The 24104-nt window shown below is 39.2% G+C and overlaps 1 protein-coding gene across 8 annotated transcripts in view; it reads right to left on the bottom strand.

Annotated features, from left to right (window-relative positions):
• Positions 1 to 5020: 5020 nt before the first annotated feature.
• Positions 5021 to 24104, bottom strand: part of phldb1a (pleckstrin homology-like domain, family B, member 1a) — a 35712-nt gene continuing 16628 nt past the window's right edge. For 2 of the 8 annotated variants that reach the window (XM_032576730.1, XM_032576729.1), the window contains exons 7-25: positions 21349 to 21573; positions 21122 to 21253; positions 20601 to 20738; positions 19393 to 19521; positions 18083 to 18238; positions 17134 to 17244; positions 16913 to 17002; positions 16685 to 16801; positions 15169 to 15279; positions 14859 to 15017; positions 14574 to 14714; positions 13168 to 13287; positions 13015 to 13081; positions 11743 to 11887; positions 11312 to 11402; positions 10430 to 10576; positions 8944 to 9163; positions 6741 to 6826; positions 5021 to 5849 (exon numbers count right to left, since the gene is read on the bottom strand). In XM_032576730.1, the coding sequence (XP_032432621.1) occupies positions 5709 to 5849; positions 6741 to 6826; positions 8944 to 9163; positions 10430 to 10576; positions 11312 to 11402; positions 11743 to 11887; positions 13015 to 13081; positions 13168 to 13287; positions 14574 to 14714; positions 14859 to 15017; positions 15169 to 15279; positions 16685 to 16801; positions 16913 to 17002; positions 17134 to 17244; positions 18083 to 18238; positions 19393 to 19521; positions 20601 to 20738; positions 21122 to 21253; positions 21349 to 21573 (2526 nt within the window). In that variant the 3' untranslated portion in view covers positions 5021 to 5708. The remainder of the gene's footprint in view (positions 5850 to 6740; positions 6827 to 8943; positions 9164 to 10429; positions 10577 to 11311; positions 11403 to 11742; positions 11888 to 13014; positions 13082 to 13167; positions 13288 to 14573; positions 14715 to 14858; positions 15018 to 15168; positions 15280 to 16684; positions 16802 to 16912; positions 17003 to 17133; positions 17245 to 18082; positions 18239 to 19392; positions 19522 to 20600; positions 20739 to 21121; positions 21254 to 21348; positions 21574 to 24104) is intronic. The other 6 variants (XM_032576733.1, XM_032576731.1, XM_032576734.1 and 3 more) reach the window with 6 other exon arrangements.

The following is a 24104-nucleotide window of genomic DNA, read 5'->3' as shown; positions in this document are numbered from 1 at the left end:
ATCATTTATTATGGTTAGACGCCAATAACTTTTTCACAAAAGGGTATGCTGGTCTGGGTTGAGTCTTTCCTTAAATAAATGAAATATTGTAATATCATCTTTGTCAGACATTGAAACATTAAAACATTGAAATGTCATGAAAACAGAAGAAAATCTGCGAGAGGACAAATACTTTTCTCAACTCTGTATTTGTTCTTCTATGTCTCGATGATTTCTCTATTGAGCCTAACATGTTGTATCTGCTGTATAAGAAGCAATTGGAGACATTTGTAGAAAGGCAACCTGATGCAATCAAGATAAATGTGGTCGTAATGGAAACCAGATTGAGATAGTAGTAGCTGGTGAAGTTGGCAGGTCTCACAGGAAACCGCTGACTGCTCTCTCTGTTCGTATTAATTGGCCCACTGAGAGCTTCCTGTTTATGTGTCATGATAAGAGATAGCTGAGGTGCTGCTCATGACAGGATCGCTGCTTTTCTCCGTGAAGAAGAACAATTTGTTTATTTTTTGTTTTATATTCAGGAAGACACCTGCTTAGAACATCTGTAGGGCTTACAGGATGGAAGACAGATTTTTCAAGTCACACAAACTTCCCAACTGAAGTTAACAAACCCGCTTCGACAGAGCGAACGACATTAGATCAAACTGATCCTCGAATGTGTTTAAGATATTTGAACATAACTCTTCCATAACTGATGCCCAGGCTAATTGAATATTGTGCATGAGCCGAGAAGTTGGAAAAGTCTACGCTTGCATGCCAAGTGCATATATGGCACGTTAGTGAGGGTTACAGCATCATTTCATCATCATCTCTCTCAGAATTTATTGTCCTCAACTTTTGCCCCTCTTTGAACACATGAGGAAAACATGCAGTGCAGTTACCACTTGTGAATGGAAGCCCCCTCAGAGGGGATTTGCGGATGTCCCTGCTTGTGTTCAGTCGAGTGACTGCTTGTATGTTTGTGCGTTTGGCATAAAAACAGGTAATCAATTCTCGACAAGGTAACAATTTAATTTCCTTCATGAATTTTAAAACAAGACTAACCTGCTTTGGTTTCGAACCATGACGAAAGCGGTGACTCGCGGGGTTGTGTTTATGTACTGGTCCTCGAGGACTTGATGGTAAATTAGAGGTGTATGATGTAAAGAAAAAACAAAAATACTATGAAGTCCTTCTTTGAGATCCCACAGGATATCACTTGCTTTTGTCAACTCAAACTCCAAAGCGCAAGATTTGTTGATCTGGCACAATAAAGTAAACTCCTGAAAGTGACGGTTGATATCATGTGTCAGCAGTTAGATACAAATTTTGATTTTTTTTATGTTGTGGAAAATGGCAAATAAGATGAAAAAAGAAAAGTACAACAGTTCAAAAAATAAAGTTAGTGTGGCGTTAAGTCCCAGAAGATCCATCCAGGTTATTTACAGCACTCAGAGTGTGATTCAGTGGTACAAAACCCCAGAGGCTCATCGTCTGTCACCTTTGAGCTTTACAGCAAGATAGTTTCATGGCCGCTTGAGAAAAAACAAAAAAATAATTTCAATGATGAAAATCTGTGTACTTTGAGTTATTTATTACACTTCAGGTTTGTGTTGCAGCTTTGGTTTGTGTTTTTACAGTTTTTATGTACTGTTACTGGATGCTTTCAGGGAGAGTTTTTCATCAAACACAGGCTGCTCTGCTGTGCTGCAAATGGATAAACGGTACATGAGGTTTAACAAGTGCAACATGCAATATTTTTCCTACTTCTTCTAAAGGGTCAGCAACATTTTCAATGCAGTCACTTTTGTCCTTTTTCCTAGTAAATAAAATATAATATATAATTATTATGCAAAAATGATATGATTTGAAGTTAGGTTAGAAGAACCTACTTGCTTCTTTTTTTATCCTTTGTGAGATCTTAGACTAGTGAAGCTGTTCTGCTTTTAAGAGCTTTCTCTTTATATTATTAAACCTTTTTAAATATAACTTTGTGTTATTATTTATTTAATTCCACAATTCAAGAGAAGCAACATTGTTCTTGTTGTGTTAGTTTTGCAACATCTATGAAATGGATGAACTTCCTCATGTAATTCAGCTCCAGATTAATCATTTATTTAATTTAGGTGCCTTGGAGCCGGGAGGAGTCTAAAATCTGTAGAATAGTATCTCTCAAGGATTGATCTTAAATATCAGCTTCTCTATTAGGCACCACATTGTGTTTGTCTGTCACACAAAATGTCAATAAAAAACATTGAAGTTTTCCGTTTTAAAATGACAAAAGTTCACGAAAACTTACCCAAAGTAGAGTTATTCAGCTAATTTTTTTATTGCGACATACAAAAATGATAATGTCCAGCAGGTGATTACATGTATGCTGTTCATGCCTTTGCTGTCTTTATTCTTGTTATTTCTTTCGCCCTGTTAGAATACTTGGTAACACTTTATTTGAAGGCATGACACCGTCATAAACACAACACCTGTTATAAACATGAAGAAGTCTTTATGAATGTTTATGACTGTTGTCATGAAATGTCAGTCGGTAAATAATGACACGTTTAGTGCAAAGTTGACAATTTAATGCCCTTTTTTTATTTTATTTTTTTTACCCCTCCAGGGGGTCTTTTTGTGGGCTCTAGTGTCCCTTATATGAAAGTAGGCTGACAGGAAGGGGGAAGGAAAGGGGGGAAGACATGCAGCAAATGTCGCCGGGTCCGGGAGTCGAACTCGCGCCGACCGCGTCGAGGACTGAAGGCCTCCAAATATGGGTCGTGCGATAGCACGACCCATATTTGGAGGCCCCATATTTGGAGGCCTGGCATTAAGGGGCGTGCCACCACGGCACGCCCCTTAATGCCCTTTTAATGCAAGTTTTAGTACAACTTTGCATTAAAAGTGTCCTTATTTACCGAATGACATTTCATGACAACAGTCATAAACATAAAGACTCCTTCATGTTTATAACAGGTGTTGTGTTTATGACAGTGTCATGTCAGTCTTATGCACACCCCTTCAAATAAAGCGTTACCAAATATTTTTGACCAAGTATTGTAGCGGTTGCCATAACACCAAAAAACACTGATTAAATGACCAAGAACTGTATTATAATCTCGTCTGTTTCCATTCATTACAATGAGTGATCTATGTAACGCAGTAAACATCAGGAGGTAAGTTCTGACGTTTCAAATGAAACCTGCTTTGATCCGTGACGCCTGCGTGTGTGTCTCAGTAAGCAGAAGGCGTGTTTAGGGATGGGCATCGGAAATCTTCCCTCTTTAATCTCCTAAATTAATCTGAACTCACATGTGGATATGGAAGCGTATGAATCGGGGGCGCACGCTGTGAAGGCGGTGGAAGCAGAGCCTTTGACAGGGAACCGCTGTAAACTTTCTGCCTGAGCTGGCAGGACGTCTCTGTTTCATCGGGAATTTGTAAGGGTTGTTTTTAGACAAGCCTAATTTCTCCCATTAATGCTGGGAAACTCAAATGAGAGCTGCGCTGATTTGCAGCCCATCTTATTTGAACTGGAAGGCCTGGGCGGCAAAGGCCTGGTCTACTCCTATGAAAGAAAGTAGAGATCATCCTGGGCTCATTAATATTTCGCCAGCAATAAGGCGAGGTGTCACTCATGCTCGTCGCCGCGGTAATGAGCTCACATTGCCCTCTTAAAAGATCTGTTTACTATGCGGCCGGGTGCTCTGGAGGCTCAGAGATACACTGATGTGTGGAAATCTCTCCCAAGGTCAGAGGAATGCAAATCTTCATAAGGTCGCAGACTGTCTCTCTTCTCACCTGCACGGATCTCAAAAAGGACAGCGGCTCATTTTCATAAATATTACACAACATGTTTTCACTTCAACTAAGGGAATAGGGGATTAACATTTCAAGTGCTGAATCTAATTGCTATCTGTCAGGAGCAAGGTGTGTTTTCATGATTAACTACACATCTGCTAAATATTCCTCCGATTACTGCAGGTGAATTAATCATGCAGTCCAGTCAAATGTTATCATTATCAAAGCTCCTCATTCACTTTTCTTTTTTCTAATCTATGGTGGATGTGATGTGAAATAGGTGCAGGAGAAGGAGGCTCACTTCATGAGGAGATAAGAAGTATGTTGTGCTGCATGTGTGGGGTTCAGATTTCTCCATGTTGAATCATGCATGTTGCATGTAATTTCATTTTCTCTTTTCATTATTTTTATGTAGCTCACCTACTGCAGACAAGTCATGTAATTAATTAGGCTACCGAAAAAAAAAAAAAAAACGCAAACATGTTGGTCTGATTTGAGTTGATCTGGTCCAACTAGTATAAATGTATTTAAATAAAATAAAAAAGTTAATGAGCCAATTAATACAACACACCACCTGAATGTTATGTAAACAGATAAGGAGCGAGGATTTAAAGAGAACACCTTCGTGAAAGTTAGCAGCTCGTTAGAGTGTGTGAGGATATTTACAGAAAGCTCGTAATTAATGACTTGTTTGTGTAGCTTCTAATTAAGAGAGGAAGAACAGGGTTGTGACTTTGTTCAGTTTAACTAAAATGTCCCGTTTGCTGCTGGTATGGCCGGGGGGACAGAGACGCTTTGCTTTTATTTAAATTATTGTTATTATTTTATTGCTACGCCTTGTTTTTTTTATTATTATTGCTTTCATTTCCGTGCCCTCTGTCAATCCTCCACTCTAAGTGGAAACCTGAAATGTAAAAAGTGATTTTGCTTTTGTCAATTTTAAACGATTCAGATCATCAAATAACTGCAAACAACAACAATAAAATATAATCTTAGTCAATAAAAATAAATCCTTTCACAAGTGATAATTTTATGTATGAAGGGATTAAGGCTATCCTGACGGTATCTGTAAATGTAATCAGTTTTTGTGCCATCAATTTAATAAAGTTAATCGGGGGAATAAGATATTTTCTGCCTTGACACTAAGGTGACCAATTTCCTAAGCTGCCAAGATAAAACGCTAAATTAAAAAAAAAAAAGAGGAAAAAAAGCACTAACATGTTATCATTAAAAACACAAAACAAGAGTGTCTGCTTTATACATTTTTATTTATATTTAATGTGTATTTTAGAATATCTTAATAGCACTGTAAATGTTGCTTTTTATAGAAATTATACGAGAAGTATTTGAGATTTTCATATAAAGTACAAATGTATCGCTCTGTTATGTACCTGGATGAATAGCTTTTGGGACAATATATAAATACAGATATTAACAAAAAATCATGTAAAAGTCATTCACTGTATATTTGTATTTGGCACCAAGCAAAGTTACATTTTACTTTGTAACATACATTGTTCTGCTGAAATGTTTCTAGTGAGTTTAGTGTTGCGAATATTAAATATTTTCTGCATCTGGATAAAATGTTAAAATATATAAAAAGGTTACAGGGATAACACTGCATGCTTATATTATTTTTAGAGGTGTAAACAATTTGATGTTAACAAAAAAAAAATTAAGAAATCTTGAACATTTTTTGCACATTCAAAAATGACTCGGCTTCATTTCTTTAAAACGCGCCTGTGTCAGGACTGAGCCCTCGTTCAGTTTACGGTGTCGTGAAGTTATTTCCTCTCCTCAGACGTTCCTGCGCTTCAAACATTCACTCCATTCATGTCAGCTCCAGCAGGAAGCAGGTCAGCGCGCCGATGTCCACTTGCCTCCTTTTCTCCTCTCATGATCATCATCATCCTCCTCCTCCTCCTAGCGTCCGTCTCTCAGCTCATAAACTGTGTGTAGCCCTCCGCGCCCGTAACTATGACGTCCATCCAGATCCTCATGGCCTCCGCAGACGGGGCCACCATGTAGTAAAGCCGGTCGTGAGTTTTCACACAGAAGGTCAGAGCTGGATTGGGACTCTGGGTCACAACAAGAGGAGATTTTATTTTACTAAAACGCAGAAACTATACCGACTGTTTTCATTAATATCCAGAACGTTCATTGGCATCCCTGGTGAAGATCTGCAAATAATTCTTCTCAGCCTGATTTTTTCTTTTTTAAATTCCAACCTTTATGCTGCGTGAATCTATTCAGTAGAAGTTAAAAAAAATCCAACAGTGAGAAATTTCCTACATTGTTTAAGATAGATATTTGACCACTAATTAAGTCCTGAATTCGTTCTGATTTAGGATTTATGTCTGGGGACTGAAATGGAAGAAGAGTGATTTTGTCTCTGGTGAATCATTAATCTCCTAAAAGATCAACCTGGCCACCAAATATTTGTAAATAAAAAAAACAAGGTTTTGTAATTTTGAAGAGTTTCTGGTGAAATGCAATTTAACAAGTCTAAACCGGCCCGCAGCATCACAGATCCTGCTCGGTATTCAGCCTCTGTTTTCCCACCAGTTGCAGCGTTTGTTGCTGAAAATCTCATCAGCCTGGATCTCATCGAACCGGATCCAGTAAAAGTCCAGATTAACATTTGTTTTTATAGTACGGTTAAGGATGGCGATATTTGTTCAACCAGCAATTTTGTTAAAACAAACAAAAGATGAACCTTTTACGACATTTCTGTCCTAAAAATTTTTCTCTGTCTAATTATCTGTACAATTTGACTCAAAAGGAATTTGTTAAAATCAAACACAAATTTGAAGCTTATCAAAGACATTTAATTTTATCTGCTTAAAAAGGACACCAACATGTTTTTTTTTATCAATCCCATTTCTCACAAACTGTTGAATTTGTAAAGAAATAAAATTCACGCTAAACATCTGAATTTAGAAAAGTATTTATGATAGAGGAGCGTTTACCTTGGCGGCGCTGCGCAGGTGATCGTAGTAAACCTCTTCAATCGCCTGGAAGTAAATGAGCCCTTTCAGTTTGGTCTCATGCTTGTCTGAGATGAGAAAAAGAAAAATAAATATATTAAGTTACATTACATTACATCTTGTTGCACTGATGCAAGACCTCTGCCAGACCGAACTCCAAACAGGAGAATCAGCGGGCGAAGAGAGGAAACCGTGTTATAATAAAAGGAGGGCAGGAAAGTGTTTCTTTTTACCTGCTGAGAACGGTGGAAAATATTACAAATACCTTAATCTTTACTTTAAAAAACATACGGCTTTATGAAAAATAACACAAATAGAAATGTAACAGAAATATAAATGAAGGGTAAGAAAACCAATAAGGCTTAAATTTAAGTGTAAGTGGACAGAAGAACAGAATATTCTTTTTTTCTGTTGCTTTTACTTGTTTTTTATTTGTTTGTGCATTTTTAAAATAATAATTTGAACACTTTTTAATCAGATAGATGTTGCTTCTGGTTTGAATGAAAATAATTTGAAATCTGAATCTGCCAGGGGTTTGAGTAATTTCAGGCTTTGCTGCGAATAAGCAGAAAGAGGAGCTGAAACTCAAATTAAAACGGCAAGAATGGACACAAAAACAGAACTAAGGGATAAAAGTCTTTTCCCCAGCAGCGTCTGATCCATGAATAGGTATGAGCAGAAGTGTATCAGAGCAAAAGTTAATTAGACGTGTGAGTCTATTTCCAGCTATGCCTCAAGTCTTTGCCATCCTATTAATCTGACTTGTTTTCTTCAGTTGTACTTTCTGGATCGTCTGCCTCTCTCTCTCTCTGTTTGTGCCTTTTTGCTGATGGCGAGGGTGAAAATTGGTTTAAGTGTTAAGAAGAAACTCAACTTTTTTGTATCACATTTCATGTTTTCTTGTTGAAAAGAATGAGCTTAGAGCAGGTCAGAGGTTCTGTCAGATGTCCGGTCTCAGTTCTTTTGTCCCTCAGGTTTCACACTCACTCGCTCCACGCCAAAGAGTTTGGGGAGTCGTGTTGCAGTGAAACCTGACGTTGAAGTTCGTTACTTGTTGTCACTGAGCTGAAGGGTTTCTCTGGTTTCTGGGCTTTTAAACCTAAAGCGAATTTTCTTCAGAGAAATCCAACCTTCAGATTCTCTGAATTGTCTCGTCCAAACAATCAGGAGTCGTCCCTTTGACTCTCCTCAAAGAGCGGAGATGGAAACATCCTCCAACAATTAGCGGCGGCCTTTTGAGTTGCCTTCCACACTTTGTTCCCACTTTCCCTTCTTCATAAGTCAAATCTGCTTAGTAATGAGATAAATGTTTTTGAAATGTGAGTTTCGTTTTATTAGTCACGAACAAGCCAGGAGCTAGCCTCCACCCTGAGAAAAACACATCCAGAGAAACTATTGCATCTTGTTTCATCACCGTCATCACCATCATCTTCGTCAGGAGTGAGCGGGTGAAAAGGCTAGGCGAGTGAATGGAGAGAGGAGCAAAAGGAGCAGAGGAGTCAGGGATGGAAATGTGCTTGGATTCTATTTTGAAATTGATTGTAAAATAATGCTTCAAAACATGTTTGTGAATTATTCAGAAAACCCCTTTTGTGCCAGATTCTGATGGACGTGAAGAACAAAAAGCAACAGTCTGACTTCGTTTTAAACAATAAAGGGCGGCGGAGAATAAAACTCCACTTTTTAATTGGGAAAATGTCTATCGTCAGAGCAAAGTGCAGAATCGTTAGAGGAGAAGCGGTGCTGTTTTGTGGTGAACAGAATGGGATAAGCCCTAAGCCGTAAGTGGGGATCTTTAAAAGTTAACAGGTTAAATCAACGCAAATGATCAGGAACAAAGTGAAACGGTGTGCAAAATAAAATCCAACATCAATAATTTAGTGAGTTCTGTTAATGCAGAAAGCAAAATACTGGATTCAATTGAAGCTGGAATGTTTAGGCCTTGAAAGCAGAAGGAGTTTTAAGGATTTTGGAAAGCAGCGTTACCTAAAGACATGTGTAATTTAAAAACTTTGTAAACAACACTTTTTTATTACAAATGAGGCGATTTATGCACATCAAACTAAGAACATTTGCTGCCAGATCTTCTCAATTGATGGTGTTTGACATGATCCAATTATAACGAGCCAATGAAAATTGGCTCATTATAATTATAATGAGCCAATCCAGACCAATTCGTCCTCACCGATGTAATAGCAGAAGTTCCTCTTCAGTCGGTCAAAAACGAACCAGCGTTTCTTCCATGATTTGATCTTGCCTCCCATCTTCACCAGGTGGCCTTTGCACATTTTCTCAGTGAGGATGACGAAGGGGCAGGTGTCTATGCAGTGGCCACACGACTCTACATGGGCGCGCAGGTCAAACTCCTCCTTGCGGTTTGGCAGGTAGCGAGTCATTGGACGGGCCTGCGACAGGAAAACATCCCATGTTGTTTCTTACTAAACTGTGAAAAGATACTAAATGTTTTAGTAGTGATTAAGCAGAAAGCTGTCTCACTGAGAGAATATTTCTGACTTCAAACATATCAGGTTAATGTTGGCTGCAGGTTTAATTTTATATTGTCATTCATTTAAATAAATTTCAGTAACAGATACAAATGTAAAAAAAAAAACAGTTTTTTAAATACTAAACAAGGTTCTCCTCTTGGATGTTTGCTAGATGAAGTTGTACTCTGGATCGGTTTTACGCCTCCTCTCTCTCTGCTTTTGTAAACCTCTCTTTTGCTGCAGGAAACAGCGATCTCATAATTAAAACAACAAATCAATGTGTGTTTCCCCATCCTAGGGTTAAGGAAGATCAGCCAGATCAATCTCCAGCACTATTGGAGTTGTGTTTTGTGGAAATGCAACGCCAGCAGAGGAATAACTGTGGACTTTCGTGAAAGCCCGCTGAGGGACCGCATGTCTTTGGATAAAGTTGTAGGGTGCAAATACAGGATAATAAAAATAATATAAAAAAGGGGTAATTGAAACCAAAACACCAGACTGAAGACTTTTATCATTCAGTTTTTGGTAAAACGATACAAAAAAGAGAAAAACAACAAATCAGGCAAATGAAAATTATTGAGTTTCTTTTAATCTATCATGCGATTAATTGATTTATTTATTGTAACAGGCCTAGTTGTCACTTTCGAATGCAGACACCGCAGCTTCTGGTGATTGTTTGACAAACAAAATGCTGCGGTTCTATAACAACTTGCATACTTTATCTTTAACCTTTTCAAGTGGCATCCTTGCAGGCAGCAAAGTCAGCTTTTCACTGTAGAAGTGAAAGTATTTCTACTATGACAAATAAACTGAATTATGCTACCGAGATATATTTATATTTGTTAGTCTTAAGGCTTTTTTTTCACTTTCATAAGGGGATGCCAACATCTACATTGAAACGCTGATGTTGGCATATTTAAGTTTCATTTTTCCATAATTACTGCTGGTAAACACAGTTGTGATTAAAGCCTAGTGTATGTTATTTGTATCTATTATTTTCCACCCTACCCCTCCTCATTTCTTTTTGTCTTTCCCTCTTTCTCTCTCCCCTCCCCTCGGTCCTTCTCCTTTCTTTGACAATCTTTGATCTTCCTCCCTTTATTGCCTCGCCTCTCATCCTTGTCCCCCTCAAGCCTCTCCTACCCCTCCGTCGCCTCCCTCTTCTCTCCCCACCGCTCCACTGACCTGGGAGAAGTGCTTCTCTCTCATCTTCACCTCCTCCTCCACCAGCCTCCGCCTGTGGGCCGACTCGTCCTGAAGCCTCCTCTCGGCCTCCTCTCGCCTCCTCCGCTCCTCCTCCAACATCTGCCGCCGAGCCTGCACCTCCCTCTCCTGGGAGCGTCGGGACAGAAGAGAGCGCAGAGAGCAGACCGAGGGGGAGAGACAATAAGAGCGAGACGGGAATATATGTTAATGGCAGGCAAATATTGCGATACAAAGCAGACAACTGTCAGAGGATGCACCTGAGAATTCAAGTCCCAATCCAGGGTTTTGTAAAATCTATCCCTTTAGTCTGCGAGTGGAAAAGGGGAAGCTTTGCTGACGTAAAATGATCCTTTGCAGCTTTCAGATACTTACTCACAGGTCTGCTTTATTTCAGCATAAAAAAAAACTGATAAAAACAAAATATTTTATAACTTTATTTCAGAAAGTCTTCTGTTTGCTTTGACGTCTCAGGTAGATTTAATCTATTGAAGAAGTAAAACAGGAGATTTTCCTTAAACATCTCCGAGTCACATTTCGACTACGCTGAAATACTTTGTGATTTTTATCAAATAGTTTTTACCATTACTTCAGTTTGGTTACTATTATTATTTAATGATTTAAAATATTGTGAAAATTTACAAATTTTCTTTTGCTCATATAATAATATCTCTATCATGAAACATCAGTTATAAATTGAACACTGCTTCAAATAAACTTCTAAAAATGACTAAATACTGATGACAAATTATTGTGTTTTCATGTTTGTGTGCTTGTTTCCCAAGAAGATGAAGTGATGGCAGACTGACATGCATTGTGTGGATTTTATGTGAAAGCCCTCCAGCTGTAGCGTGGGGAACTCACTCTGTTCTCAATCAGCCTGGCTTTCTCCTGCTGCGCCTCCTTCAACATCTTCTCCATCTCCTCTATCCTCTGGGCCTCCAACCCACAGGCGCTACAAGTCACACAGGGGAAGTTTGCATTGATTACACGGATATGACAAGGCTTCGGATGAGAAGAGGGGGCCGGAGGGGGAGGCGAAAAAAGGTAAACAAACACGCCTGGAATCAGAACAGCAGGAGAGCGAGAGCAAGGCGCGGACTCTTCATTAACACCGCGGTGGAAACCTAACTTCAGAAACTTGAATGGGTTTGGCATGGCAACAGCAAGCGCCGTCACGTGAGCAAAAAGGCGTGTAACAAAGCCCGCTGTGACAGGAACAAAGCCTAGTGACCTTTTCTTCAAACAGAGAGGGCAGACTTGGATGTTCCCATGGAAACAGGGCAGTCTCTCACCTTTCCGGAGTACAGGCGGAGTTGCCAGTGGAGACGCTGGTCTCCAAGCTGTCGGAGCTCTCCAGGCTCAGGGTGTCGTACGCCTGGGTGCCGCTCGGTGGCGGCTGGTGGTGCAGGATTGAGTGATGGACCGTCAGAGATGGATCTGTGGGGACACATGGGGGAATAGAGTTACTTATTACAGCCTACAGCGCCCTCTGGTGGCATGAAAGGGAAACGTGTCAGTACACTTCAGTTTTAGTTTGACGAAATATTGATTTTAAGTCATTTTACTTCTCATGCTCATTTTTTTTGTTTATTTGTTGTGATTTGAGATATTTTCTTTATAGAAAATGATTAAACTTATGCATTTATTTATTTGTATTGCTGCCATTTTTAACACCGTTGTCTTGGAGCAAGAAAGTCCTGGATTAAAAATGTTCTGGCATTTTCCGTAATTGTTATGTATTTCCTATATCTATTAACGCGCTTCACACATTTTTAGTTAAATATGTTGTCATATTCTCTTGGTGCCCGCCTCCCTCCCCTTCCCATGTGCATGCAGGTTCTCTCTGGGTACTCCTGCTTCCTCCTGCAGACCATACACAAGACCGTTAAGTTCAATTACCTTTATGGATGAACCGATGAAAATACAGAAGGATAGCTAATTTACTTTTATTTATTCTTTTTATTTTTGATCTCAGTTACATTTAGATTCTTGTCTTAATACTATTTTGTTTCCTCATTTCTTTTAACGATCAGTTTCTGTGCTTTTCAGTTCTGTTTTTCCATCTCTTTATTCTTTCTTGCCTTGTTTGCTCCCTTCTTTATATAAGAAAAATATTCCCAAAATAAAAACTGATTGTTATTTAAATAGTAGTGAGTGTGATGATACACTTTTCAGCCAAAACCTTAAATCGCCTGACAGATAAAGTGAGTAAAAGCCTTTATCTCTTTACGTTCTTCTTAGCTCGAATGTATTTAAGGTGCTGTGGTTCAGTCACCAACAGAGCTGCCATGTAAACTCTGACATTTCACAGCTTTTATAGCAGCATAAAGAGGGCCTTCACTAAATTAAGCAGTTGGTTGTAATGTTCTTGCTGATAAATCTGTACTTTTTCAACCCACTTTCTACACCAGCAGTGTGACGTATGAAAGCAATAAAGCCGATGCAGCCACATAGCTTTGCACTGCGGGTGGTTGTAATGAATCTATACTTCTTTTTCATGTGCATTTCTTTTTAGGCACAAACTGTGTGGTTCAGGCTGGCAATTGAAAGAGGGAGTCACGTACCTTTGCACTGCAGAGCTGTTTGCTTCCTGGAGTCCATGTCTAACAGGTTTTTCTCTCTCAGCATCAACTGTAAGCCCCATGAAAGACAGAAGACAGCATCATGCTGTGAACAGCTGTTAAGGCCTGATGAGAGTTTAGAAGCATGAAACTGACCGTCGTGGCGGCATGTCTGTCATGCATGACGCCGCTGGAGAGAGAGAGGAGTGCAGTGCTGCAGATTTGAGCAGGCGATGGTCCCTGTCCAACCTCACCATCTGACTTAGACTTTAACATCTTAGGAGAAAAACAAAACAAAAAATTTTGTTGTGATGGGTGCTAATTGTTATTGTTTTGTTTGCACATCCCACTTTTGGTTTACAGGTGGAGAAATACAACTCTGGGCAAAATGAATAGCCCACTGCACTGAACCCCATTGAAAACCTCATTGTTATTCCACCAAACAGTGATTTCTGAACTCTTCTTGAGTTAAAACATTACTATTGTTGTGAATGAATATAAACTTGTCTTCTTTGCATTATTTGAGTTCTGAAAGCACTGAATCCTTTTTATTATTTTGACCATTTCTCGTTTAAATGCTAAATTTTTGCTTGGAATTTCTGACACATGTCAGTAGTTCATAGAATAAAAGAACAATATTCATTTTACTCAAACATAAACCTATAAAGAGTAAAAGCAGAGAAACTGATCATTTTAAGTGATCTCAATCTTTTCCAGAGATGTAAACTTACTCTTAAATGACAAGCAGCACCAAAAGTGATTGTGTAATTACAGTTCTAACCACCAGAGGGCTTCCCACATCGGTGGTCCTTTAACCTTTTCAACAAGTGCAGCTTTGGTGAATATTGAGTCGGTCGTCATACCGACACAGATTGTAAAACAGTGATGCAATAAGACTTATGCATTCCCATATTGTTGTGATATAACAAGGAAAACATGAAAGGAAAACATTCTTATTCATTTACCTTGCATTATTGGTGTAATTTGTATTTGAAAACGTTTCAAGTTGGAAGAATTTACGGAAATCCAACATGGCTTCCTTTAATGCAAAGCTTATTTACAACCACATGGAAAAAGGCATTTTGGACGACTTTTATTCTATAAAGCTCCCACACAAGACTATCTCCTTTTGATGCAGTGAGATACATTGTTTTAGTTTGTGTCGCTATAGTTGGCTAACCTTTTTGAAGGGATTGCTCAAAATGTTTTAAATTGGCTTTAATATCTTACAGTAAATAAGTATAAATCTGATACTGGCCTAGTGTCGAAAATCCAAATTCTGACTTTGAAACTCAATAGAAGACGGTGGAAAAAGGCACAATAACTTGATCCTGATTGGCTTCAATTTCTACACTTAGCTTCAACACTGCACTTTATTTTCCAGTGGCAAACATTGATTGTGCATGAATGTATAATTTTACTTCTTGTTTATCTCTCAAACAATCATGCCACTATGTCTAAAAAGATAACCTGCTGTAAATCCAAGCTGTGTTTTTTATTAAGAACCACATTTGTAGGAGCAAATGAGGAGCTTGTCCTGTTTAGTGAATAAGTGAATTTACCTGCCCATGTCTGCGTGAGGAAAAAGACTTTGCAGGCAGCGGTGGAGGACATGACTGGGAGTCTCCAGCAGCCATGATGTCCTGGTACCAGCGCTCAAGATTAATGGGAGTCATTGCATTCCTGCTCAGCTCAGCATGGCTCTGAGGTAATCACAAGCATCCAGCCAAAGATTAAGAAAAGCAAACCACAGTGCAAGAGCTCAAAAAAAAAAAGATATTTAGACAACATTAAGTTGTGAGAAAGAATGGAGAGCGGTGACAAATACGCTTCTAGAAGGGACAAACCTGTGCAGAAAGAAAGGAGGAAGGACCACATGCAGCTGAGTGGCACGAGAAGGAGGATTCAGACGAGGCAAGTTGGAATGATGGAGTAGAGGTGGAAGAGGAAGGCTTAGATCTCTGCATCCCAAAGATCTGGCTTAGCTGACTCACTGTGATGTAGTCCTTTGCAGATGCAGAGAAACACAGCATATATTTGCATAACAAAAAGAGGGAGCAGAGTGTGGGGAAAAAAGTGTTAGAAGGTGCATCTATTCAAACATTTAGGTCTTTCGTTATTGGGCAATTCATAGAAAAGTGCAGAAATGCAGAATACCTCGCATGGCAGAGCTGGAGATACAGTTAGAGAAAGGCAGTGAAGAGCAGCAGGGGAGGAGGAATAAGGATCTCCATACATCCGATAGACATCAGACAGCCTGAGATACTCCTGCACGAACAGCCACAGCACAGGAACAACAGGGCTGAGGACACACCCGCACTTACAGGCGCTCAGAGATTTCACAAACATGATAACGATGCAACCCGCCTTTATATTTGAAATTACACCGTCAGACAAAACTCATGTCCCTTAAACTTTTTTTATAACTTTTAAGCCTCAAATATCAACTTATTTTATTGGGATTGTAGTGATAGATCAACACAAAATAGAGCAAAATTGTAAAAATTAAACAAAACATGGAATTTCCTCTATATGAGATCAAAAAGCAGTGTGGCATGTGCGTTTGCATTCAGCTCTTCTGGTGCTGTTGTACTATATTTTACAGCAATGAGGTATCTGTGTTTCTGACATTGCTTTGCAAAATAGGTCGTTCTCAGTCAGACTGCATGGAGAGCCCTTTAAGAGCCTTTAAGCATCCAATCTAGAAAGCGGACCAATCAGAAAGCAGGAAAATAGTTTGATCAAAGCTGTTCCATTACGGCTTTGACTTTATGTTTGGGGTTGTTCCATGTGTTTTCCAGCAATTAAAGGATTGCTCAGTATTTATCTACATCCATTTTCTATGCACACAGCTCTGACCAACTTCCCACAGCATGATACTGCCACCCCAGCATTTCACTGTGGAGATTGAGAATTCAGGGAGATGTGCAGCATTAGTTCTGAACATAGCATTTAAATTCAGCAAAAAGTATCATTTTGATTCATATATAATTTTGATCCACTACATGCCTTGTGGAAAACTGTAATCCTGATGTCTTACGCATTTCTTTCAACAATAGCGTTGAAAGAAATGCCATTCTTCCATACAGACAACAAACCAAACACTCTTTGGTCCAAGAGGAAGTCGTCCACCAATAACTCAAATAATCAATAATACTCATCATCATCAATAATACCCCTTCAGCCACCTTGTGTCTTTTTGCTGCTTCTTCGGTTAATTTTCAGATCTTTCTCACTCAGTCTGGAGTTGTGATACAACAGATTTCAGATGACAAACTGAATGGTGCTCAAAGTTTGGGATTTTAACCTAAATCTGGTTTATTCTCCAGAGCTTTATCCCTTATTTGTCTGCTGTAATTTTAACTTCTGCAGCCAGCTGTTTGAGGTGAACTTTATTTAGGGGTACCACGGAGCTAATACAAATGCAAGCCACACTTTTCAAATTTTCATTTGCCAAAGACTTATTTGAAAATGAGAAAAATGTTTAAGGGGTATGAATACTTTTGCAAGGGACTGAAATCCTAAAAATACACAAATTTTTTAAAACATCTTAGATGTTTTAAATCCAACTTTAAACTCAAACCTTCCAGCACACACTGCAAGCCAGTTACTGTTTTTAGCATTATGCTAACGCACAACATGCTTGGAGTTACTGGGACGTCCTCAGAGTTACCTCTTGCAGCCTGACAGGACAGAGCTCAGGGGAGGGGTTGTGAGAAGAGGAGGGACAGGGGCTATGAGGAGGACCGTCCACAGAAACAAGGTCAGGCTCGCTGATGTGAAGCGATTCCTGTTCAAAAAGTTTACCTGAGTCAACAAAACAATCCACTTGTGCGGTAGGTAATTGTTGTCCAGCTGAGCTGTGGTTCGGTGGTCTGGTGTCTCACATGTACCTGCTCACCTCTTTCATGCTGCCGGAGGACTTTGGGAAGTTTCTTCCTCCTGTCAGGGTGTGGTATTGCCTCTCAAGGTTGCACAGTGTGTCTTGCTCCTGAGAGGGGGATCCAATAAGCTCTTACCATGCCAGCCCAATGCATTTCCTTTAGACTATTAATTAGCTACTAATTTCTGATGCAGAATTAAGAATTTGTATCAATCAGAGTAGTTTCCCTTAATCCCCACCTTGTGTAGAAGCTGCAGCATTGCTGTCCGGTCTTTTGCGATTTTCTCGCAGTCTTGGGTAGCCTGCATCCCCAGCTGCTTCACCTGAGCTTCCAGAGCAGCCATCCGCTCCTGTTGATTCAGATGTTTCTTCACTTTGTGAGAAGATTCTACCAGTCAAAGGTTTACATACGCATATTTTTAACCATTATTCTTTACATATATAAACGGCTGATTACACAAGATACAACTTCAGTGGTTTTACAAAACAAGAAGTGGATGCACAAACTTGAAGACCCAGCATTTAAATTAGACATACTGACTCAAATATTTAAACAACTCACTAGTATTTTGTCGCTTAGCAAGCTGCCATCAACAAGTTTAAGGCCTAATTTTTTACTTGATTTTTGATATTTCTTATAAGAAACTGAAGAGCTTGTTTAACTTGGTTAGTTACCTGTCTCAGACTGAATTTTTGAGCATATTCCATAAACATTTTTAATGTTAGATTTGTTCCTGAAGCTTTGCTTTATCTACTTTTCTGAACGCTCCAAAACCATGACGTCTTCCAGCAACCCTGCTGTTGATTTGAGGTCAAAGTTTGAGTTAAATTTCCTTCACTTGATACAATAACCAAGCCACTCAGCATGATGCCACCTCTGCCATGCTGGGCAGTTAGTTCAGCTTTCTTAGGTTTGAAAGCTTCACCTTTACTCCTTCAAACACACGTCATAGCTTTGCCTAAATAGCTCAGTCTTTCTTCCAGCTGACATTCAAACTTATGTCTACTAAAGTTTATTAGTAGAAACTTTCATTTCCTGCAATGAAAATTAACCAAAGTTTTATGTTGCTGAAAATAATAACCGTTGAACTGCATCACAAAGAAATAAAAAATTATAACACATATTTTGAAGAGTGTGTGTAAACTTATATTTGTTTTTTCCCTGCGACATCGCTGCATGTGCCCCACCTTCCTGTTGGCGACACTGCTGTGATACTCGGCTCGCTCCTGGATTAGCTGCGAGCAGCGGGCTTCCTTCCTCTCCTCTAGGCGGCTCTCCTCCTCCAGCTGGCAAAACTCCAGCTCCTCAAACTGCTTGGTCCCACACTCTAGAGCCTCGACTTTCTGTCCACATACACATAGCAGTCAAAATGAAGCATGCTGTTTAAAACCAAGCAGGCATGAAGAGAAAACGAAAGTAAAATGAAGTAAAAGATTAAAAACAGTAACTAGCCTTGTCTGTGTATGCGGTAATTTGTGAAAACCCTATTAAACGATGGAATCAGCTCTGCTACAGGATGTTCACATAAAAAAAATACATTTCAGTATTTATTTAAATGGGTGCAAACCTCCTCAGACTATCAGATTGGTATACATTGTCTCAAGTTATTAAGAATAAGTATTGGGGAATAAGATGCTACTTTTCTTAAAGAGAAAACAGATAAAAAATCGGGTAAAAAATTTAATCTTTTTAGTAGAAACTTTCATTTCCAGATTTAAATAGAAAAAATAGGACTGGACATCAATATTTAAACATTTCTAGGTAAAAAATTCAATACTGAATGGACTGTCAAATTGTTATTTTTTACAAGACTGAATCAAACTCTGTATAAAGAAATAAGACTATAACGTTGTTGCCGTGACGAGAAAGTGCTCACCACAATCCCATAAATTCTTACTATTTAAATTTTCTTGAAAAAATCCAATAATTACACCAATAAAATGTTTCAATTATAGTTCATAGTGTCAGACTGTTCAACTGTTAAAGAAAATAGCTTTTTTTATTTAATACCCTGGCAATAAATAAAAGAGAGCTTTCTAAAAGAAGTGATTCCATATGTTTGCAGGCTTGAAACCAATAAATGTGACGAGTTGTTTTAAAAAGGTTGTTGATTCAAGTTATTGTCAGTAAATGCATGCACACATTTTTGCTTTTAAAGCAAAGCTGTTAATAACATTAGTGCTTGTTAAAAATACTACAGATGCCACTGAACAACCATAAAATGGGAATCTGCAGTAAATAGGAGACCAAAGCTTCAGCTGCAAACACAATGGTGGCTGTTTTAAATGATAATAAAAAATGACCTTCTTTGACAAACCCTACATGTTCATGTAGCAAAGCAGAAGGGCAGAAAATCTAAAATTAAATTGCCCTTTTGTCCAAGTAGTTCTGAGTGCTCCGAGGGCGATACAGTGTTACATTATTTCTGTGCAGGTAAAACGGTGCTGTAGCGTTCAGGAGAGCATAACTCACTGTTCCCAGCCACGAGAACACTGACCCTGCTGAGCGGCTCCTGCAACTGTTCCCTTAGAGACAAGGGGCACATATCAAACTGCCTCTTCAGCTCATTGTACTCATTCCTCTGCTTTTCCAGGGCCTTCCGCTCAGCCGACACATTAGCTCTGCCCTAAAAACACACAAAGACAGACACACCCATACACCCACACGCACGTTCACACACAACCGTGCCCACATACCAGGGAGAAAAAAAAAATCAGGGGCAACTAAAAATCCATGCAGTCACGCTCTAAAGCAGATTAGTATAAGGCAGTTTGCTTGTGTTTTTTAATTAAAGGAGGCAGGAGTTAGGCTGGTACAGTAGTTAGAGGTTGTAAACATGTAGCTCTGTTAAACTGGGAGACGGGTGAAGCATCTTCTGTAAACCAGCACAGCACTTTGAGATGAGTGGCAGAATTTCTGCCGTTTGTTTGCTGTGCTTCGCGGTTTACTGGGCAGTCAGCGGACAATAACTGTGCCTTGTAAAATTAATTTTACCTTGTGAACTTCCTACATTTGTGTCATGGCACAACCGCAAACTTTGAAATGTTTTATTGAGACTTAACATGAGGTAAATATCTGAGAAATCTGCTCTGCATTCGATGGAGAGGATCTGTGATCATATATTTTTGAGTCATGCGACAGATTTTCCCTGGATTTTGATTTTCTTTGCAACACACAAAAATGGTTGCATCTAATTGCCTCTCTGAGATTGTGTGTTTATGTTTAAGGTTAATGTTTTGTTGGAAGGTGAACCTCTGTATGATGTGTACAGTTTTCCCACACAGACACTAAATCTTAGATTTTGCAGTGGGGTTTTTTTTTTCATCATATTTCTTCCATAATGTTCTCCAAAAAACCTCTGATGCCTTCACAACGTATCTGGATTCATACTGAGATTAGATTACACCAGTTGGCTCTATTTATTAATTAAAATCCAGGCAGATCAATACTTTGAGTTCATTTATCGCACACATTCCCAATAAAATACTCAAAAGTTTGTTGTTGTGACGAAATATGTTAGTGTTTAAAGATCACGAATGCTTTTGCAAGGCACTGCTGAGCAGTTTATGTCTGCCGAGAGCTCAAAATTTGTCCATAAAGAAATGTTTCATGTATTCGACCCAGTGAAAGAAATAGCATGTCATTTACATGCATTTAACCAGCGTTTGTTGGTAACCTGACATGCTTAGTGGATCACACTCTCACCTTGTCCTTCTCTTTCTGAGTGGCCTTGTCCAGCTGGCTGAGTTTGAGCTGCAGCTGAGCGATGATTTCATTTTCAGCCTCCACCTGCTCCTGCTCCGCCCGTCGCTCGGCCTGCAGCAGGGCCTGCTCCATCTCCACCTACAGACAAACACAGTAGCAGAGTCTCATTGAAGACCAAACATACAACATAACTAAATAAAAATTAAATTAGGTGCACAATTGTGCTCTTATCCTCAAAATTATACATGCATCTGCACTAATATTTGGTGAAATGTCACCTAGCAAGCTAACAACTCTTCCTAACAGAAATGGTAGAGAATAAATTTCATTTGCTTGGATTACAGAGAATCCACTGAGCATTTAATCTTGAGCTCCCAATTTTTAACTCCACATAGGGGAAAAAAAACTGTTGAGACTGATTATTAAAAGCTCCAAATAAATGTGGCCGTTGTGGCAATAAGGAGCACTTCTGACCTAAGCTGTGCATTTACATGAAGGTCAGTAAGTGTGTGTGTGCTGACCTCCTGTTTGGTCTCTTGTAGCTGCTGTTCCAGTTCACCAACTCTGTACTTCAAGTCATCAACCCGAACCAAGACCCTTTTCCTCTCCTCCTCCAGGTAGACCTGCTCCTGTCCAGCAAACAGCTCCTCACACTGAGTGTAGATTTTTATGTTAAAAAAAGAGAAAAAAAAAATCAAATATCCAGATATTCACATTATCCTGAACACAACGTGTGCATGTGTTTCACCTCTTGATGTGTGCTCTCTGTGCTACTGGACTCCTCCCTCTGGATTTCCTCATCGTTCTCCCCCGCTCTCTGGGCTCGGTGTGCTCCCATTAGAGACGTCCCCCCTTCAGAGTCTGGGTCCACTCCTCCAGAACCACGCAGCCCGCTCCTCACCAGCTCCGCGGCGCCGTCTTCCTGATTAAACTCCGCACACAGATTCAAAATGGTCTCCAGCCTCTGTCGCTCCTGTAGGAGAGATGGGAGTCGTGAGCAACGCTGAGCAATATTCCAGATCACACAGAGGATTAAACGTGTTTGTCCTTGGGTGACATTGTCCCATTTAGGCACCTGTCACTTAACCACAGGCATGGGGGGGACGTGTGTAACCTGATAGTAGGTCCTCTCTCAGGAGGGGCCTCCAAGTAAAACCTTACTGGTTGAGTTTTGCAGGAAATTGTAACAAAGAAAAAACAACAGTCTTTAAATTAACATTCTTATTTTTCTTTTGCTATTCACCACATATACTATATTATTCTCTTCTGCTTGTCTCTCATTGTGCTAAACAATGGGACTCCTACTTTAATTTACTAAAACATGGTGAGAGATGTAGTCATCACTCCAACCTGACATTAATTAGAGGCCTGGTTTAAGAATACAAGTCTGCCTATTTTTATAGCTCGTGTTAATTTGTCCTATAAATTAGTCCGAGAGTAACAAAACACACACAAACACTGTTTGGTGCTTTAGCTTTAAAACAAGCAGATATGATAACAGTGATTTAAAAATGTTTTAAAAGTTCTAGGAGAGAACTAGGCAACACACATAAACTTTAATACATTGAATCATCACACCTTCTATGTTGTGTTTGATGTTTTAATTCAAAAAGTTTCTGAGAAAATAAAGCTGAAATTAAAAAGCCACTTCTTCTCTTCTTCTGGTTATTCTGTTTCACTCTTACGATGAGATAATTGCTTGGTATTGATTTTTAGAGTGCAGAGTCAACCACAAGAGCCAAGTTGGATGAAAAACAGTAAAGCAGTCAGAAGGTCAGATATTGGGAATTTATCTTGATGAAAGGAAGCCTTTTCTTTGTCTCTTTCTGGAGATCAAGAGCCTGTGCGCTTTGGGTGTTTAAAACTTTAAAAATGCTTAAAAATACAAAAATTTATTGTTTGCCCTTTGACAAATGCTTTGTTATTAAATGAACAGGCATAGTAAAATAATGCACATTCTCTTCAAATTCCAAGTATTTTCTTATTTTGTTTGAATTTGAGATATCTATGTTATATTAAACACAGAGAATTAACAATGGGCGTCCTTTTTTATAATAACTGAAGCATTCTCACTTCCATTTGAAAACAATTACGTTAGCAACAAATAGAAGAGAAAACATGTCCAATATCCCATTATCACATAGTTTATATTACAGCTTATAATTCATAACTTTTGGTCTTGCTTTGTCTCCTTGCTAAGTTAAGTCTTTGGATTCAGGCTTGTATAATTTGTGTCATTTCAGTTTTTGTAAGTGCAAAAAACATGAAAAACACAAGGCAACAAGTTTTAGTTTGTTTATTGCGCTGATTGCAGTCGGGCAAAAAGTGTTCCTGAGTGAGAACACCTGTGTGCTGACAGCTCTGTAGTGATTTCCAGATTATAAGTCATTAATGATGTCATGTGCTTCCTTAATTACTTAATTCAAAGTCTTCATGTCTGCAGCTGTGCAGCCGGGATACCATGTTGACATGCAGAAAGTGATCCATTACAGGATGGATCCTGGTTTTTATTCTGGAAATAGTCAGCTTAGCTTGTTGTGCAGGCAATTACAATTGCATATCTTTACTAGACACAGTTCAGTTTTATTTACAAAGTCCCAAATTACATCAAAAGCCAAACCAGGTCACTATTGAAGACAACACTACTGGTGTTGTCCAATTCATTTTCATATCTGAAACATAATACGATAGCATGGAAGTGGTGCCTTATTCTGTCTGAAAAGTTCATAAAACTGTGAAAGAATTTTATTAATTGGTTTAAAAAATATATACCAGAAGCTAAAGAGATATCAAGTTTTGTCCATTTCAGGCTCTGGAAGGATCAATGTTTGTCCACAAATTATTTAATCCGCAGTGTTGTCTCTTTATTTGGTTACCAGAGACCATTTGGTCCCTGAAACAGTCTCTGGACACATAAGTCCCGGCAGCGACCACCCACCTCTCTGATCATGTCAGCTGCCAGTGGGCAGGTCCGGGTGGGAGCCGAACTGAATGTTGAAGGGTGATGAGAAAAGACTGTGAGTGCTTGACTGAAGATAAATAACACACACGGAATCTATGATCTAGTGTGGGAATAAAGAAGAAAGAGTCCCGCGTGAAGGGGAGGCAGCTTTGAAAGTAGATGCTGCTCATCTTTCCGGTAAATATAGTGTTGGGCAACAACCAGCCACACCCTCTGCACCGAACCCTGAGACGTCTGTAAGAATGCCCCCCGGATCCGCTGTCACCAAGGCCACACGGGCTGCCGATGCCAGCAACGTTCGGAGGAGAGATTAATTACTGGCTGAGTGCCAGAGAATTTGGAGAAGATATGAAAGCAGTTTGCCATGGCAGGAGTCACTAAATCTCTTCTCTGAACTGTTTATCTCATTTACAGTCTTGTTCATTTGTAAATGTGTCCTGTAGTGCTATGAACCAACCAATGAGCTAAATGAAATACTCAAAGTGTTTTATCAAAAGCAATATTTTATATCTCTTCAAGCCTCTCTCTGTCAGAAATTTTAT

Source organism: Xiphophorus hellerii, chromosome 11 (genome assembly GCF_003331165.1).
Source record: "Xiphophorus hellerii strain 12219 chromosome 11, Xiphophorus_hellerii-4.1, whole genome shotgun sequence".
In the NCBI taxonomy this organism is placed as follows: Eukaryota; Metazoa; Chordata; class Actinopteri; order Cyprinodontiformes; family Poeciliidae; genus Xiphophorus; species Xiphophorus hellerii.
Note: the sequence above shows the minus strand (reverse complement) of the source record. Positions and strands in the feature narration are given on the sequence as shown.